We start from the raw sequence: 18,581 nt of genomic DNA on the forward strand, positions 1-18,581 counted from the left end.
GAAGGAAATTCCCATCTAACTGGAAGAGGATGAAGAAGTTTCCCACTACGAATCTTAAATTTAATGATTAAAAAACCAGAGTTAACTCAGTTGCACAAATCCTCAAATGCAAGATCTACTACGACGTTTTACTAGACAAATCTCATCCAAAACCAATATCTCTTCAACATATGAATTCATATATTATTTTGATGTTACAAAAATTGTATCATCTCAATTTTGGAAGATCTAACGACTTTCGAAAGTCAAGAGACAAACCAAAACCAAAACCTATTTGACTATAGATTATAACTAAAAGGATTATATTTCGGAAAGTCCTTTCACTTTATTAATTTAGGATTTAGAATTTATTTAATTACAAATTTACTCTTTATTATATATATTTAGATTTAAATCAATCAAATCAAGAGTCGTATACAAATTTCATGGTTGTCAAAATATTTATTGACAACCCTATTTTTTTTTACAACTCTCAATACTATTATTTTAATAATTTTTCATATTATTTAATTACAAATTTATCCTTTATTATATATATTTACATTTAAATCAATCACATCAAAGAATTATATAAAACTCTAAAGATTATGATCAATTATGACTTTACCAATTTTGTAAAATAAGCCCGGAAACTATTCTACCAATTTTGTGTAAACTTCAAAAGCATGTTTGTTCAGTTAGAATGATATTGTTCACCTCCACTCGGTCATTCAGCATTACTGTTAGACTTAAGGACTAAAAAATATTCAGACTGACACATCCTGTCCCGTAACTAGCCCGACGTGTGGACCATGAAACATGCGAGACAGACTACGTAAACCAATGGGTTAACATAGTTAGCCTGCCTCACATTGCCCTCCATACAGGGAAACATTTAAAACACCACTCATTCATTGAAAAATTCAAAGTGTTTTACACAAATTATTTGAAACTTAATGCTAACGTGTTTTTCCCTTTAAGGCAACATCACTATCACCAGTTTCAACTTTCAACCTTCCTTAATAATAAAAACAACTTCTGATCAACAGCAAACTTAACACAATGGGAAGCATGTCCTCTCAGCATCAACTGAAGCCCACCAAACGAAGCATATACCTCCCTGGAGCAAAACAAAGAACTCGATCAAGTAGGGGAATTGACCAATCTCAAGGACAAAATTAAATGCTTACAAGTTAGAATGTGAAAGACAAAAATCTCGTTGACATTAATATACAAGAATATATCGTCCGTATAATAAAAATTACACAAATATTTTTCTTGTCAGTGAGGATCCTTTAATGGGCATCCTATTGTGCTTGCAAAGATATGATTTCATAAAGCAAAAGGGAAATCATATTCTACTCAATTTCAAAGTTATACGCATAAAAACATAACGCTTGCAAATATGAAGTACCGCTACTGTCTGCTGACTCAATTAGTCTTGTAAAGCACGGTTAGACTAAACATCCTAGATTCCGAGGACATATTTATGAAGATATCAAAATGTAGTAAAACAGTAATATAATATGGGAAATGTTTACATACACTTCATGCTGAGGTTTTGAACATCCCTCGTTGGTAATGTTGTATAACCTTCCGTGCATGATGTATTCAAACTTGTCTTGAATTGACACTTGGCCATCCTGGAGAGAAATCAAATCACTAAAAAGGAAATATGCACTACTTTTGGGACAACTATATCATTACTACTTTAACAGATATCCTTATTGTATATAACACAAAATAAATATTATCCTACTTGTCGCATACTCATGGTAACAAACTATTACTTGAAACAACCTGCTAAGTTATCACACCAAAAAAGCCTTAACCATCTATAATTTGTTTAATCATGTACAGGCATTAAAACTACTTATTCAGTTTCAAAATAAATGCATTTGCAGGAAGGTATTCTGAGAGACCACACTGTTTTTATTTTCCGCAGAGCTTACTGGATCTTATTAGATATAACCATTCACAATCGTTTTGTGGACTTTTCTATACATAGTCACTTCAGAATGGACTTATACTTCAATGTGGGGAAGACATAATTTGACTCATGCCTTGTCATTCTTAATTTACCTTAACCAGTATGTGCTGCTAAATATACAAAAACTACATTTGGATAAGAGTCACTGAAATTCTTTAGTTGGCACCATTGAAAAGCACCTCCACATAATATGAGTGCGTGGCAACGAAACAATTTTTGCCTACAATCATGTTCTAACAGACAATAAAGCCTATACTAGAGTTGGATTATGTAAGATGCATAATAACTTGTTCAATAAACAAGGGAACTATGTTGATATCATCTAATGTCTGTAACCACAGCAAAGCATGGAACATAAATGAATTAAGTTTACCTTAGTATTCAAAACAAGTGAAGGAGACAAAGCCATCAAGAATCTTTCTTTTTTCCTTATCGGATAAATTTCTGTATTTACATCTAGAAGCATGTACATGTCACGCTTCTCACTCTGTGCCACAATCCGAGAGACTGCAAGAAGATAGCCATGAAACTGTATAATTCATGCTCTCTGAAGGCTGAACACTTCATTATTTAAAGAAATGCAAAGAGGAGGAAAGCACACAGACAACACAGGATTGCAAACATATATAATGTCTAAAGGGACAACTGATAAATAACATTGTTGCAAATTGCATAACATGCCATTGCAAAAACTAAATTCAATTGTCACATGTCTCTATCATGACTATTCATTTCCACATCCTAAATAGCGAATGTTTTCATAAGCAAATACTCCATTTTCCCCCTAGGTTCATAATTATTAGTCAGTAATTATTAGTCAGTAAGTGCACATTACTATTGCAGCCAAAGCAAAACTTCATTTTCCTTAATTTCCTAATTGACTTGTGCTCAATAACTAGAACAACCTAGCCTTTTATTTAGCTATCTTCAAACCCATTACGATATCAGTTGAGAATAATGGATTAGGAGAACAATAAGGCTTGACAGATCTCTCTCAGCTGATCTACTAAATAGAAAAAAAAAACTAAGTCTGAAATACAAAAGGTTGATAACAAAGCTTACACCCTAGGACCCCCACAAGTTCGCATACGACTGAAGCCGTTGCCCATACTCAGTTTTAACACTAGATTGAGCAATTACATTCTGTGGGAGTTTCATGAAGGGAAAACACTGGTCCAGTATGGAGAACAAAGGAGAAAATACCCAAAAAGAAGAGAAATAAGAGCACATACCCTTGTCATACTTTTTACCATCAGGGTCTATATCGTCAACCTTGAAAATGTCATCAAAAAGAAGTTCACTCATCCTTCAAAGCCAATTAGGTGCAGTTAATCAAACTCCAGATCAGAGCAACACTGAGCATGATAAAATAAACACCAGAATTTAGTGGATGAACATTATACTTATTTATACCTTACAGACAATCTAAATTTATGAGCATTAAAGAGGTCACAATGACACCACTGCGATACCTAGCATTTTCAATCACAAAATGTTATCAGAATCTAGGTTAAGTGTCCAATTCTATTTCCATAATAAATAAATTAATTGTGGGGGCAATCACCAATTCAAATAGAGTGGAATGTTAAAGCAATTAAAAGATAATGCTATTTGGACAAAGCAGCAAGCTAGGTGCAGATACTCTCAAAGTCCCTAACTAACCCGAACCTGAATGTGTTGTTTAGGGAACATCAGTAGGAGGACAGTGGATTTAAAATGAAAGAAAAGAATTCAGGAAACGGTGTAACACATACACAAAGATAGCGCACAATAATAACACCACATGCTTACTTGACCAACTTTAGAACAACCAAAACTGCTTGTGTTTATTCCTTGACCACTGGGTCCAGAGAGCATCAAATAAAAAATTAAAAGCAACAAAAAGCATCAACACAAACAATAAGAAAAACAATAAGCCTCATCCAAACAACAATAGGACCTTAGCAGCCCAACAACTTTTTAAATTTAGCGAAACAAGAACAAGAACATGAGTAATAAAATCAGCAGCAGAAGCTCAGCAAGCAAACTTTGTGAGACCGACACCGTCATAAACATAGGACAGAATATAATTATTTCATTCAAACCTGGTACATAAAAGTATAAATGTTTCTTTGCCCCCACAAACAATGTGAAACCAAGAATCAGAACCAACGAAAATCAGAATCTAGTAACATACACGGTGCTTTGGGAGAAAAGTACTCACAATCGACGAGAATCAGCGACCAGTTTGAGTGGAGTTAGCCTCCTTCAGAGTAAAGAAGACGAAACTGGGCGGCGAAGCTTTAAAACGGTGCAGCTTTTACCCCATTTAAAAATGGGCCTGATACATTAAGTTGACATTTTCTACCCGCACCCAAAAAAATCAACTTACACCTCCTTCTCATTAAACTTTACGTCACACTTGCACAAAAATTGTTCTATATTTCAAGCATATTTATTTATATTTTTAAGAGAACATTTATTATTAAATTTAGAAAAAAATTGTAATTGAATTTTTTTTTATTTTTTATTTTTAATTTTCGATTTTTAGATTCTAATTTTTTTTTAACATTTTAGATAATTTGTAATTTTGATTAAATCTTTAAAATTCAGTTGAATAAAAATAAATAAATATACTGTATATAAACTTGAAGATATAATAACAATTGTAAAACCTAAAATCGTAGAAAAATAAAAATAAAAATAGATATTCAGTGGGGGCTGCGGTGACGGTTGTTGTTTAATCCAGTGGCGCCGACTTCCGGTTGGAGCATGGGTCAAAGAGAATAGAAGAAACCAGAAACGGGGCTGATCTCATCTCTTCTGGACCGATCCTCCAATTCCGATGGCTTCCACCGAGGGTCTGGTGCCCATAACTAGGGCCTTTCTCGCCTCTTATTACGACAAACACCCTTTCACTCCCCTTTCTGCTGATGTCACTCGACTTTCCTCTCAGATTCGTTCACTGGCTAATGATTTCCTCACTCAGCATCCTCCTACCCAAGGTTTTTTCCTCTTCCCCCTTCTCTACTGCGTGCTCTTCAACTGTAATGCAAACATTGCACTGTCTATTGCTCACATACTTTTTCGATCCTTATTTGGTCCTTGATTTCGCTCCAGGAGAAGCCGTCTTAATCGAAGAAGCTGATCGGTTACCTCCGCATAAAATTGACGAGAACATGTGGAAGAATCGAGAGTATATTGAAGAAACAATTTTTTTACTTGAAAGTTCTAATTGGCCAGAAGTGGTACTGTATATTTTCTTAAATCCATTTTCCCTTTCTTTATCTGAAGTTTATACAGGCACTGTTTGCAACATATGAATACAGGACAGAATAACTTCAGAGTTTCCCTTCAACATTTCATTTGTTTTACCTCATATTAAATTTTGTAAAGTTCATGTAAAATGATTTTGTTGAAGATTTATTCTATGCAAATAGGGGAATATGGAAAGATGTATAACTAGAAATTAGGGATTATCTTTCGTTATTTGTATCCATAATTGTAGCGTTGAATATTATGTGTTCCTAAAACACACACTTCACTGTTTACATTTGAAGTAAAAACAAGTATTTTATGGATACAGCTGAAGCAGCAGTCCGCACCTGACAGTGTTGAGTTTGCCCTTACATTTGGGCAGCTGAAAGATAAACTTTATAATGCATTGAAGGCTGTAGAATCTTTCCAAATAAAAAATGCTGAACATGTATTTTACACAGGTACTGCCTTGCCTTGCCTTGAATGCTTGTTTTCAATTGATGAAAAGCTTCTAATTTCCTTAGCATCAATTTCAATTAGCTGTAGTAAAGTTCATTTTGCTTGCTTTTTTTTGGCTTTTGTTTCTACACTGCAGTTATTTTATATAATTCATATTCGTGGAAATCATAAAGGAAACTCTAAGTCTATAAAATGTTGCAAATGCGAACTACATAAGAATAAACCTGTTCCACTTTCCAAGATGTCTAGATTCGTTGTAGCTTAGGTAATGAAGTTAGAATTATTAGCCTATAAGGAGATATTTCTTATATTTTAACACCCCCCCTCAAGCTAAAGCTTACTAAATTGTAAGCTTGTCAAAATAAAATTCTTTAAATAAACAAATCGAACTACATAGTCTTAGTTCGTGGGAGGGTACTGTTACACCCCTGATTAGGAAGTCACAATACTTATACTAATATAAGATGATAGTCCAAACTAAATAATGAAAAAAACCATTAGATAGTAATATGTTCGCCAATCCTAGGAGATAATATGGAAACTGATCTTAAGATGTTCTAAAATATAATTGAAATACTATTGTATATTTTTCATATATTCCAATGTACCTCTTTATTCTCTAACTCAACAAAATTTATATGCAGTTATGACATATTTGCCTCAAGATTTTCGAGGAACACTACTTAGACAACAACGGGAACGCTCAGAGAGGAATAAGCAAGCAGAGGTTGATACATTGGTAAATTCTGGTGGTAGCATATGCGATCGATATGCTTTACTGTGGAAACAACAAATGGACAGGTGAGACTTAACCCTTTTTACAGGTTGGCTGTGCATGAATAGATACAAGAAATATATTAAACAACTTACCTATTACAGGAGAAGGCAATTAGCCCAGCTTGGGTCTGCAACAGGAGTCTATAAAACACTTGTGAAGTACCTTGTTGGGGTACCTCAGGTATGGCTATCATAAATTGTTTAATACAAGATTGTGCTTTTATGTTTTTGCTGTTTGGCATCCATTCATTCATTTTGTCTACTTAAATCAGTTTATGTGACTGGTTTTAGCTTATGCATTTTATTTCAATGTTTTAAAATAATGGGTCTAGCTCCTTCTTTCAGGTTTTTCTTATAATCTTAATTTGTTACTGATATCATCATCTGTATTTTTTTGATTTTGTTTGTGTTTGAACTAAATTCTATTTACTTGGATAGGTTTTGGTTATCTTAAACTCATTCTAAGACATTTTTCTGAGTTGTAGGTATTACTTGATTTTACTCGCCAGATAAATGATGACGATGGGTACAAAATTATTGTTTTCAATGTTGTTCAAGTTTTCTCTCTTCCTATCTGTATATGATAATAATTAATAAGATTCATATGAGAACTCTTATCTACTGGCAGGCCCATGGAGGAACAACGTCAACGATATGGACCACCCTTGTACAGCCTCACCTCTATGATTCTTTCTGTTCGACTCTTCCTTTCAATATCATGGGCACGATATGATACTAAGAAGTTGTGAGATACCTCTCTTTTTGATAGTTTAGTCGTTGGGTTTTATGATTGATTTTGTCATATCACTCTTATTTCTATGTATATTGAGGACAAGCAATTATGTAAAGTCTAATATCTTGGAATACAACATGATTTACTGGGATCCTCTTCTAGGTTTGGAAATGACTACCAAATAGAAAAATGTGATTACACAACTTCTGAGTTTTATTGTTTAGATTTGATTGCAAGTAACTTGGATAAACGTCAATTGGTTATTGAAAGGAAGAACTTCTCGGTTGACGATCATCTTTCCTATATATGATTGTTACGGCTTCAAACATCATGGTGTCTGCCACTTCTGGCTTTAGCCATGATAGTTTGTCTTGGGTTTTTGCAATTGTAAGACATTGTATGAGTTAAAGATATTTCTAATATAATAAGTTTGTTCAACGTAACAAACACTACTCATTTTTTAACCTGAGTTGAGTCATGTCATGGATTTGATATAAGCATGACTGTCTTGTGGATTTGTTCCCTGTTTTCTTTTATATGGTTTTTTTGCTTTAGTGATATTTTAGAACTTTTCTGAGTTTGAAGATTATTTTTATCACTATATAGATTTGGACATCATGCTTCCTTTTGGTGTCAGCTCACGGACTGTGTATAGGAATTCTTATAGTGTTCAGAGAGATTGATAGACTTTTTAATTTCTTACATGGACAATGTGTTTTGAATTCTTTTATAACGTGGAACACTTTTGTAATACCCTATCTTCTCTGACAGAAAAAGGGAACAGATTGCTATCTTGGAACAAGCTGTTGATGTCTACACCACAGAGTTAAAAAGGTTTTTGACATTTATCAGGTACAGTAATGCTCATCTTTGATATTTCTCATGATTTAACTTTTTGTATTCATTGTTAATATAATCATGCAAAATTGTTGTCTACTTGGCCAGTATCTTTTATTACACAATATTGGTTTCCTCACAGGATGCAAGGAAATCCTCTACAGTTTATCATTGTTTATGCATTGATATTTTGAGACAGTGGCTTTCCAAATACAGCTGGTTATATGTTCTAAAAATGTTTAATTTTAAAATTTCATACACAGGCTCACACCATTCAATGACTTCTTAATAACCCTATGTTGTATTAGAAGTTTCTACCATATATATACTATTTACAGAGTTTTAGATTAATCCAACATCACTTAATATGTTATTCACTGCAAGGATGTAAGTTGGGAAAATCCATGAGAGGAACGGCAATAGCTACAAGTTACAACACTAATGATTCAGATCTGTAACTTTAATAAACTGCCTAATGATGCATCACATCAATCATAGTGTTTTCAACTGAGGTCTAAGCCATATGTGTTCAATTGTTCCCTTTCTCTATATTTTGCTCTGCATCTGGCTCCCCCTAACAACCTAAGCTTATAGGTTGAAGTGGTTGTTAAGAATCTTCAATAAGAAATCTGTATTTGTTCTCACCTTGCTAGATTTCAAATTCTTGTTGATTAACCTGCTGTTGTCTTTTTTTATCAGCGAGGTATTTGCAAATGCACCATTCTTCATTTCAGCAGAGGTCGTTGGTGCATTGGAAGCAAGGTAAATATCAAATATTGCTTTATTGTACTATTTTCTCTATTTTCATGTCAATTTTCTAGTTTGTTCATTTCAGGAAAAATGATGACTACAAAGAGATCAATATTCCAGCTGGGAAAACTTACGAGGTATAAGACTTGTGAAAATTTGATTAACTTGTCTTTCTCTTTTGTTATTATGACATGTTATATCTGCAAGCACGGGTACGACTATAGTTGTCAATCCTGGATAGTGGCAAAAAAGACTCTATTGATGGGTAGTCAAGAGTGGGTCATTGCAATATTGACTATATGCATACAAAAATAATATATTGAACACATACAATACAACTACTAAAAAAATTCAAAATTGAAGGTGTTTTCATCATTAGTAGTAAAAAGCCATAGTGACAGTCTAGATACACATTAACCATAAGACTAAATGTACAAATCAATAACATTGCTTTGTGAACTACAAAGTACACAAAGAAAAGATTTTAACATGTGAGGTCTTGAAGCAGAACAGAGGAAATCACAAGCCCGCAAACAGTTAGAGGCGGTACAACCATTAAATATAAGCTGAGCGTGTACATCTCTAAAAGAATCCAAAATTGAAGGTGTTTATATCATTAATAAAAAAAACTATATTGACATAGTTTATGTACACGAAATGAACAAATCAAAACATTATGCTGTGAACGGTATGGTACTCCCAAAATCAAAAGATTTTAAGAATGGAGGCCGTGAAGCAAAGCGGAGAAGATCACAAGCCTGCAGAAACAGATCAGAGGTGGTACAGCCAATAAATGGTGATAGATGGGACAGGAAGAACAACACCTTTCACAAATAGAGGGGAAATGGGGAGGGGGGCTTGGGATCAAACCAAGAGCTACGTGATGTATTGTACCTCTTAGCCTTTTCATTTTAAATTAGACTCGGACTTTTAATGTTGTTTGGCTAAATATGCAGGGCGGACATTTTATAGGCTTATTTAAAACCTAGCAAATTTTTGTGTGAGGCTGATGCTTTCACTAGAAACATTCTGTTAGTTACAGTTAGGTCTGACTACCGTCAGTTGGCTGTATGTTAGCTTCTCTTAGAAGCCTTACGCTCTGTACATAATTTGGATATAATAGTCCTATCCTGAGCAAGCATTCTAACTAGTTACAGCACTTATAATTCACAATCACGTGAATATCTTTTTCCTGGTTTACTGGGAGAACTTTCACTTCTAAAAGATAATTTCCTCTAGAAAAACTGTTCCAAACATGCACATAGGCCTTTTTGTACACAACATTCTCATATAGGTCTATTAGTATAGCCACTAGCATGTTTGGGAATAATGCTTACCATTTTAATTAATTTATAAATTGTTTTCTTGCACAGAGCATGCTCTTTTTGTTATTTTGTGTATGATTTAGTGTTATTTTTATCTCATTTGAAATTCCTTATTGAATGAATCTGTGCCGTGTTTTTTATTTGTTATTATTACCTAAAGAAAGTGTTTGCTTTTTTATTTTTTTATGATGCTTTTATTTTCTACTTCAGGTTTTGCTCTCTGTTGATGTTGTAAACTCATACATTGCATGGGACTTTTCATTGGTACAAGGCAAAATAAATATGGTATTGCTGTTGTGCTGCTATACCTTGATTTCAAAATGTTAAGATATTTTCAACAGGCATCAATCTATATTGATCTTTCTGTTGTTTATTTGTCAGGATATTGGATTTAGTTTGGAGTTTGTAAGTCCTACTGGGGAAAAAACAGTAAGTTTGGATGGCGTTACACTTTTATTAACTGTATCATATTCTGTATAGGTTTCTTCAGAAGCATTTCCCTTATTGTTCTTCATCATCAGCCATTTTCGCCTTCAATTTTGTAGGCCCCTGCCAATTTTCACCTTTTTCTGTTTTATTGTGTTTTTTCTCTTTCCTGACCTGATGTCTGTATTTCCATTTCTTTTATGATGACTGATTCATTATCACACATGACACAGCTGATGTTACCGTCCCGCCGTTATGAGTCTGACCAAGTGAGTTTGTCACGTTTGTTGCAGCTTATACACTTAACTAGGCATTTTATATGTATTACTTAGCTTTTGTGCCTATAATGTTAGGGAAACTTCTGCACGTTAATGGCTGGAAGTTATAAACTGATTTGGGACAACACGTATTCAACCTTTTTCAAAAAGGTAATGTATATGGGCATGTTGACTGATTCAATGAGATGTAAACTGTATTAGTCATTGCTATCACATGATCTGTTCAGTGTTATTGTGCTATGGTTCTCCTTTAGTTATCACTCATGATCTGCTCATTGTTATTGTAGACTGATTTATTTCGTTTGTTGCTACATATTGGCTTCATAAGTCTTTTTTAAGTGTTGGGATTCCTTCACTTATTTCCTCCTATATATTGGCTTTCTGATGTGCGTTCTGATGTATGGACTGTAGGTTATACGGTACAAGATAGATTGTATACCTCCTGTGACAGAGCCAGTGCAGTCCGACTCAAACAAGAATGAAGGAGAAGTTGAGACAGGATAGCTGATTCGTTTTCTATTGATTTTAATCTAAAGAGAAAAATGTTCCAATATACACCCTATTTATTTGTGAAGGGAAGAGGAATGGAACTGAAAAATTAATCTTCTGTATAGAATTGTTATACATTTAGTTATTCAGTGTGGTTGAAGGTTGTAGCCTGTAGCAAACTGTGATTGTGCTACATTGGGCACAAGTAACTTCAGTGAATTAATGTATATTCTACATTTATGCCAGTAACATAATCACAGTGGAAACAAGTGGTGATAGGTTAGAATCAACTGGTTATGGTTTCAAGTTCCAACTGTTAATTACAATTTCGAAACCGATTTGGCGAGTTTATTTTGCAAGCATTTAGCCGTGGTATGGCATTGAGATCCAAAATGCTATAATTAAAGCGCCAAAGATAATTCATTACTTCCATGTTTATCAGTTAGTGTAATATAGAAATTTTTTTATGTAAAGATAGGTGTAATGCCGCACTCAGGACCTCCGGCTGAACTTGCCAACAAGGAAACATTTAGATGTTTTATAGTGCATACGTCTATAACAACCTTTATAATCCGTAAAAAAGTTCATTTATAAAAGGATTCATACCAATAGATAATTTTCTTTAACTTTAATTTAAATTAAAGGTCTTCAATTGATACATTTTGGCTGAAAGAAATCCTATGGCCCTGACGAGTAAACAGTAGAACACCAGCTATCTTGCAATAATCCGAATCAAAGAAAATTCACATTACAAAATTGTTAAATTTTTTTCCTGTTTTAAAACTCAATCCATGCTGAAAATGACCTTGAACGAAGTATAGCTCTTTGGAAACGGGTAGGGTCAATTAAAATTCAGCATGCGTTTTGCAGAAAGTAGAGTGTTGTATAGTAGCATAGCAACGGTCATGGGCCCAACCCCGCCAGGCACAGGAGTAATAACAGATGCCACTTTTATGGCTTCTTCATGGCATACGTCACCTACGAGACGATAACCATCGTCGCAGCCAGAATCCTGCAACAATTTTTTTCTTATACTTAGTGAAAGCAAAATATGAAATTTTGTCTCAAGTCCTAATTAGCAGCTTACCTCCACAGGAGTAGTACCAACATCGATCACAGTTGCACCAGGTTTTATCCAGTTACCACGGACCAAATTAGGCACTCCAGCAGCTGAAACTATAATATCAGCTTCTGAGGTGATCTGTTCAGGGTTTTCTGTGAAGGCATGTATAACAGTGACTGTTGCATGGTGTCTCTGCCAATATACAAACGATATTACATATTCATGCAGAAGGAAACGAAAATGTAGATAAGCCATGATTTCGGGCTTTTAACAGAAATCACAACTTTACCTGCAATAACAAGGACGTTGGCAAACCAACTATGTTACTTCTTCCTATCACTACGGCTTTCTTCCCCATTATCTCGACTCCTGATCTGATCAATAACTCAATGCAGCCCTTTGGAGTACAAGGAGTAAACAGTGGGTCCCTTCCATTTATGGCAAGATTCCCCATATTAACGGGATGAAAACCATCGACGTCTTTCTCAATACATAAAGCATCCAGAACCTTTTCCTCATCTAGATGCTGTCCCCAAACGTTTTTCATCCAGTCATAGACACTAAATCAGCTAATTAGAATGTGTGCTAATCCACAATTGAATGTACAGCTAGCATGAAAACTAGTTATTCGGAAAAAAATAAATACATCTTTTGATAGTCTAACAATAATGAAACCAATTTCTAAGAGATTTCTATGTGTTATTTTCAAAAATGCTTTTAATGTTTTACTTTTTTACCGTTCACGTGATAAATTTTGCGTTTAGAGGCTAAACCCCTCCCTTCCAAAGACAATTGTACTTTTATGTCCCTCTTCAAGAAATATTTTATTGGCTGACCATTTCGAAAATAGCTTTAAAACATTTGTAATAGTATCCTTTTCCTGAATAAACACTCAAGCAAATAATAAAGCCCATGGAATTTATTGTAGGGCGCAGATTAGGAAATTACTTCTGGTAGAGGGAGTTGCACAAGAATACCATGAATGGATGGATCTTTGTTAAATCTCATGATTGCATTTTGAACATCCATTTCTGCACAATCAGTGGGTAATTCAGTCACCACAGACTTTATTCCAACTTCTTCACAAGCCATTATCTTGTTGCGAACATAAGTTCGAGAATCCCTTCTTTGGCCTACTAAAATTACGGCTAATCCAGGAATTTCTCCTAGGCATTTCTTCATTTCTCTCACCTTAGCAGCTATTCTTGATCTGATTTCCATGGATATCAACTTTCCATCAAGCACTATAGTAGTGTGGTCATCAACTGAGACAAACATCAATCTCAACACAATATCTTACAGAATGAAATGAAAAATTAAGAATGCATAATTCAGGAAAATGGGAGTTGACCTATGGAAATCAAACAAAATAATGTGATTTGATTTGTATAGTTAATGTTAGGATTTAATGCAATATGAATATTGTTGCATTTCCTTCTTTCCATTTTAGATATAGCATTTGTAGAAAAGATTATTTCCAAATATTCAGATTAATGTACAAAATTAGTCTCCCCTTCCTGTTTCTAGCACATTGTATCAGTTTTAGATATGTGAAAGATTTTTCTTTTTCCGCATGTTATCAAAGCACGATCTGAACCATCTCTAGTTATTCTCACCAACCGAACCATGGAAGGCTCAATTGAAGAGTCTGCTATCCCATCACTGACCATAAGTTGAAGTCAATCCAAATCTTCCTTCAAAGAAAATGAAAGAAAGGCCACATTTATTGGAAACCTTTGAAGGCAAAACTCGTCCATAACAAGGAAAGCAATACGGCCTATAACCATCAGGAAGTGAAGGTAAACCCTTATCCATCTCCATTCAGCAACAAATGGAAACTTGACAAAAAAAATTCTCTAACAGACTATGCTAATTGCAGTAAAAAGTAGTAGAGCACCAATAGCTCAAAAATATAATTACTTGCATGCTTTAAACATTAGCAAAAGAAAAGCAAACTTATGGATCATAGACTAAGAAACCTCCAATCTCATGACGGCAAACATAACTGTATGTTCCTAGCATTTCTCATAAATTAATCCAATGGTTTTTTGTAACGTTGTATTCTTCTTAAGCATTTGACTCTGACAAAGCCATTCTTCTAGCCACCATGTGGCTTATATAGCTTTCTTTTCCTTCAAAGGTCTTAAGAAGATCACTTCTAGTAATTGACATTCATTAAAGAAATGGAAATGGTTATTACACACTGATGAAATTGAATAAACCAAGAAATCAAATATAGACACTCTTGATCTGTCAATAATTAGAAAAAGAATGACAAGGCGGTTTACATTGGAAAAGAATTTGAATGGAGGAGTCAACAAATGACAGTAAAACCCAAGCTTTTACTCAATAAGTCAGAAACAAAAGTTTTGAACAGAAACCAAACATCTAAAATGATAAAAGGTGAGAGCCAAAAAATGTAAACATTACAGTCATTCCAAGGGAATAAGATACTCAGTTACTTACAGCTTTTATGTATTGCTGGAATAATCCGAGATGAAGGATTAGGACTCCAGATGTCAGGAAGGTCCAAAGATGCAAGAGGTGGAGACATTAAAATTTGGTCTAATTGATTACCTTTCAAGGTATGAAGAGACCTTATTGTTAGTGGAAGACGCTTTCTTAGATAATTTGTCCACATAACAGCCACCAATTATCATCTGCCTGTAGCAAGTTTATAGTGGAATCAATTCTCTGAACACGTGTGTGTGTATTTTACTCTTTTTCTATACAAGGTTTAAGAATTAACTGGGGTGATTGAAAGAAACAAATACATGCATAAGGGGCTTTTACACTGCCATAATAACAGCCTCAAAATTCATAGCAAGGATAATTTCCATTTGGCTAACAGGTTTAAAATGTTTTAGACTAACCAGGCATACCCATTAACCCATATAACTTTAATTTAGGTTGTAGCTAAACTAATTTGACCTTCATGATGCATTTGATATATGAAACACAAGTAACGTTCAGATGCATTTGTCGTTCCAACAGTAAAATGAACAGATTGTAGATTTCACTCCACCATTTCAGTGATATCATAATTAAACTCGAAACACACAAAACTAATTACAAAATTAACTGAATTCCAACATTGTAATAAGAATTTGACGGCAAAGAAAGCAATCAGAAAAAGGTAGTAACGAAGGCACCTCACTGAGCAACTGTTCGGAGCTATTGTCGTGAGTTTCTGGTGATAAGCCCTTTGCAGGAAAGGATTCCGCTTTAAAACAATTCTATTTTTTATATTCTTTTAGATATATTCAGTTTTCTCTTTTATATTTTAAAAGATTGATTTAATTTTTTATATATAAAATGAGTCGAAATTATCACTCTAATATTTGATAAATAATTTAAACATATTCACAATTTAAAAATATTATTTGAATATTTCCATTATACAAGTGACGCTTAACTATAGTTAAATATTAACGTTTTTGTACAATTGTAAATTTATATAATGCTAAATGTTTATTTATATATTTTACATATTAATTTTATAATTATTTTCATGCTATATATATTTTTTATTTTAATTCAAAATAACTTGTGTAAATGTTTATGTAAGTAGTTTTATATTTTTCACTGAAAAAAGAAAAGAAAAAAATGTGGAATACGTAAGAAGATTATCTGGATGGAGAAAAAAGAAAATTAAAATTAAAAAAAAAAACAGAGAAAACTAGTAATAGAGTTTATTAATGTGATAACAAAATTAAATTTAATTAAATAATATAATAAACTATTAAAATACTTTTTTCTAATTTTAAAAAGAATGAATATAAATTAAAATTGAAAAATGATAAAAAATCATTTTAACAAATTGAAAATTGTATTAATACTTTAAACACTTCAAATAAAATATATGTAAATAATTAATTATAAATGATCTTCAAATTGTTTTTCAAATACCAATCAGAAAAAAAATTAACCACTAACCTTATTCAGAATTGTGAAAATACACCATAGCATTATGAAAGTGCTTGTCGCTATTCTGATTTTCAAAATGTAGAATCAGAATGAAAATTACACCAAATATATAACTAAATGTAACAACATCACTTTTAAAAGTCAGTTTTATATACTTTTAATATAGTATAAGAATTTATCTTAACGATTGTTTGTTGGACTTAGCAGATCATCTACTATCAAACCGTTATTGGATCACCTATCATATATAGTCTCATGCACGAGTTGGTAGTCTCGGCATGAGGGAGTGTGTTGGAGACTCCATATTAACTAAAGATTAAAACATTACATAGTATATAAGTAAGTATAAATTTCACTTTATAAATCGATTTTATGAGATTGAGTAATACTTAAATTTCACTTGTTAATATTACCCAAAGTCATATAATTCAATGAAACACACATGTGAAACCACAAGCTGCAAGGCATGTATTACCATAATTTCGCTTACTACAGACAACATTGATTAGGTAAGGCAAGTTTAATCCATTATGACACGATCGACTTAACAGTTCCATTTATGGGACAAAAGAGTTAAGTGGTATAAATAATATATATTTCCCTTGAATCATATCTTGAACCCTTTTAAAGTATTGCATCTTAACTTGTTCAAAATCCCTTGCAACATATCGCGATAATAGCCAATGATCTGCTCCGAAAAAATAAACTCAACTCTTTCTTTCCTCTTGGCTGCTTCCTCCCTTTCCTGCCCAACTGCCCTTGCTATTTCGTCAAGCTTGTCAGTTGCAAAGTCTGATCTAGTTTCTGCTCCCTAATTCCATGGTTCAACTTGTCAACAATTTGAAGCTGAGATTGTAAAGCCTCAAACTCCACCTTTTGCAATCTCGTTCTGTAGTCTGTCAACCTGATCAGATATTCTTGATAGGAGTTGACTGTTTGCAATTGACAGTGCAGCCAGAGAGACCTTCCAATATACCTTGTCACTTGTTCAAGCTCCATGACTTTGTATCTGCACCTCACCAGCCGGTATAAGTGGCCACAGTTCTTGTACTTCTCAACCAAGCTATTCGCCTTTTTGACATCTGATTCAAGACTCCAGAGCAACTCTTGCAACTTGAGACTTGTTCAAATTGTGAAGTTGTAGTTCTTGTAGGACTGATGCAATATCAAGAAGGTGTTTTGAAAGGACTTTGAAACTTCTTTATCAATAAAACATCAATGTCTGCATTAGATGTTTTCACGACCTGGCTGCTTAGAGCAGCCAGAATTGTTCCTACCGGCATGAGTTCCAATCCAATCATGGTAAATATTTGTACTGATTCTTTAATAAAACCAAATGTTTTTGCCAGGAGGTTGAAAATTGAAACCAGAACACCAGAAAATTGCTTCTTTTTTGCATGCAATCAAATTTCTGTACAAGCTCACTAGGTAGACCAGTTAAACTAACAGATACACTGCCACATATATTTGGAATATTTATGACCTCTGTAACGGTTTTTATAATAATACTTATTGTAGCAATCAAATTGAAATTCCAAAAATAACTGTTAAATTCAGTTTAAACTTTCACAAGTATATTGAAAATTGCAATACGTAACAGTGATTCTAATGCTAAATGTAAAATGTAAATCACAAAAAAAGATTGGGTATGTAATTCAATATTTCTACCTTTTCAAACACAGTTGTTGACTTCTATTTCATTTTTTGGGTAGGTTAGTTCTGCAAGCAATATAGCAGAAATCAACAGAAGTTGAGAATCAATCCCTAACAGAAAAAAAGCGTACCTAAGCTGCACCTATTATGATCCTAACATGGAGAAGACAATGGTGCTCACATGGCAAGGTGGTGCATAAAAAATTGGGAGAAGAAAGAATAAAATAACAGCTAAATAGACTTGGAAATCAAGAGAGATTAACAAAGTAATAAAAAAATAATTGTTCATAATATAAAAGACTTTTCAAATAATGATCTAAGTATTTCAGGCATAATCAAATTTTTTTTTCAGCCATAATCAATGAACTGCAACATATGATATTTTCCCAGTAATCTGAGTCTGAAGTCTTTTGCACTCCCTTCAAAGACTGAAACACAAATTTCTTACCAATGATTCTTTGAAACCCGATACTATTTATGTTAGACTGGGCCCATACACAAGCACAAGACCAAAAAGACAGCCCAACTGGATGAAGGACTTTATAATAGGATAGACTCATGTGTCCTTAGAAAATGTCTGCCATTTTATTATTAGTATGTTTTTATTATTGAAAGGTTTTTGTAAGGCCCATGGCCCTTTTTTACCCTTATAGGGGAC

The 18,581-nt window shown here is 33.5% G+C and overlaps 3 protein-coding genes across 15 annotated transcripts; 1 reads left to right on the forward strand and 2 right to left on the reverse strand.

Moving 5' to 3' along the window:
* Positions 1-873: 873 nt before the first annotated feature.
* On the reverse strand, positions 874-4,376 carry LOC137819043 (DNA-directed RNA polymerases II and V subunit 8A). Of its 5 annotated transcripts, none has more exons than XM_068622758.1 (5): positions 4,173-4,376; positions 3,202-3,324; positions 2,343-2,476; positions 1,525-1,622; positions 874-1,099 (listed from the first exon to the last, which is right to left on the reverse strand). In XM_068622758.1, the coding sequence occupies exons 2-5, from the start codon at positions 3,272-3,274 to the stop codon at positions 982-984; spliced, it is 423 nt and encodes a 140-aa protein (XP_068478859.1). In that variant the 5' UTR covers positions 3,275-3,324; positions 4,173-4,376; the 3' UTR covers positions 874-981. The 5 variants fall into 5 exon arrangements, with proteins under 5 accessions (XP_068478859.1, XP_090152657.1, XP_068478860.1 ...); XM_090296531.1 differs by having other exon boundaries at positions 3,202-3,441; positions 4,173-4,285; XM_068622759.2 differs by having other exon boundaries at positions 4,146-4,257.
* A 222-nt stretch (positions 4,377-4,598) lies between these two features.
* On the forward strand, positions 4,599-11,570 carry LOC137818554 (retinal-binding protein). 2 transcript variants are annotated; one of them, XM_068622051.1, is made up of 15 exons: positions 4,599-4,953; positions 5,069-5,196; positions 5,535-5,667; positions 6,310-6,466; positions 6,545-6,623; positions 6,928-6,968; positions 7,071-7,187; positions 7,947-8,027; positions 8,712-8,774; positions 8,848-8,899; positions 10,298-10,372; positions 10,469-10,516; positions 10,747-10,782; positions 10,867-10,941; positions 11,203-11,570. In XM_068622051.1, exons 1-15 carry the CDS (start codon positions 4,794-4,796, stop codon positions 11,293-11,295), a joined length of 1,338 nt encoding a protein of 445 aa, XP_068478152.1. In that variant the 5' UTR covers positions 4,599-4,793; the 3' UTR covers positions 11,296-11,570. The 2 variants fall into 2 exon arrangements, 1 of the variants encoding a protein (XP_068478152.1); XR_016516336.1 differs by having other exon boundaries at positions 4,619-4,953; positions 8,834-8,899.
* A 309-nt stretch (positions 11,571-11,879) lies between these two features.
* On the reverse strand, positions 11,880-15,588 carry LOC137818555 (bifunctional protein FolD 1, mitochondrial). Of its 8 annotated transcripts, none has more exons than XM_090296530.1 (7): positions 15,496-15,551; positions 14,810-15,003; positions 13,535-13,608; positions 13,292-13,374; positions 12,633-12,903; positions 12,368-12,535; positions 11,880-12,292 (listed from the first exon to the last, which is right to left on the reverse strand). In XM_090296530.1, the coding sequence occupies exons 4-7, from the start codon at positions 13,321-13,323 to the stop codon at positions 12,122-12,124; spliced, it is 642 nt and encodes a 213-aa protein (XP_090152656.1). In that variant the 5' UTR covers positions 13,324-13,374; positions 13,535-13,608; positions 14,810-15,003; positions 15,496-15,551; the 3' UTR covers positions 11,880-12,121. The 8 variants fall into 8 exon arrangements, with proteins under 8 accessions (XP_090152656.1, XP_090152651.1, XP_090152655.1 ...); XM_090296525.1 differs by having other exon boundaries at positions 12,633-12,869; positions 14,810-15,007; XM_090296529.1 differs by having other exon boundaries at positions 14,810-15,007.
* Between the last annotated feature and the right edge of the window lie 2,993 nt (positions 15,589-18,581).

This window comes from Phaseolus vulgaris, chromosome 10 (genome assembly GCF_051622355.1).
Source record: "Phaseolus vulgaris cultivar YP4 chromosome 10, ASM5162235v1, whole genome shotgun sequence".
NCBI lineage: Eukaryota > Viridiplantae > Streptophyta > Magnoliopsida > Fabales > Fabaceae > Phaseolus > Phaseolus vulgaris.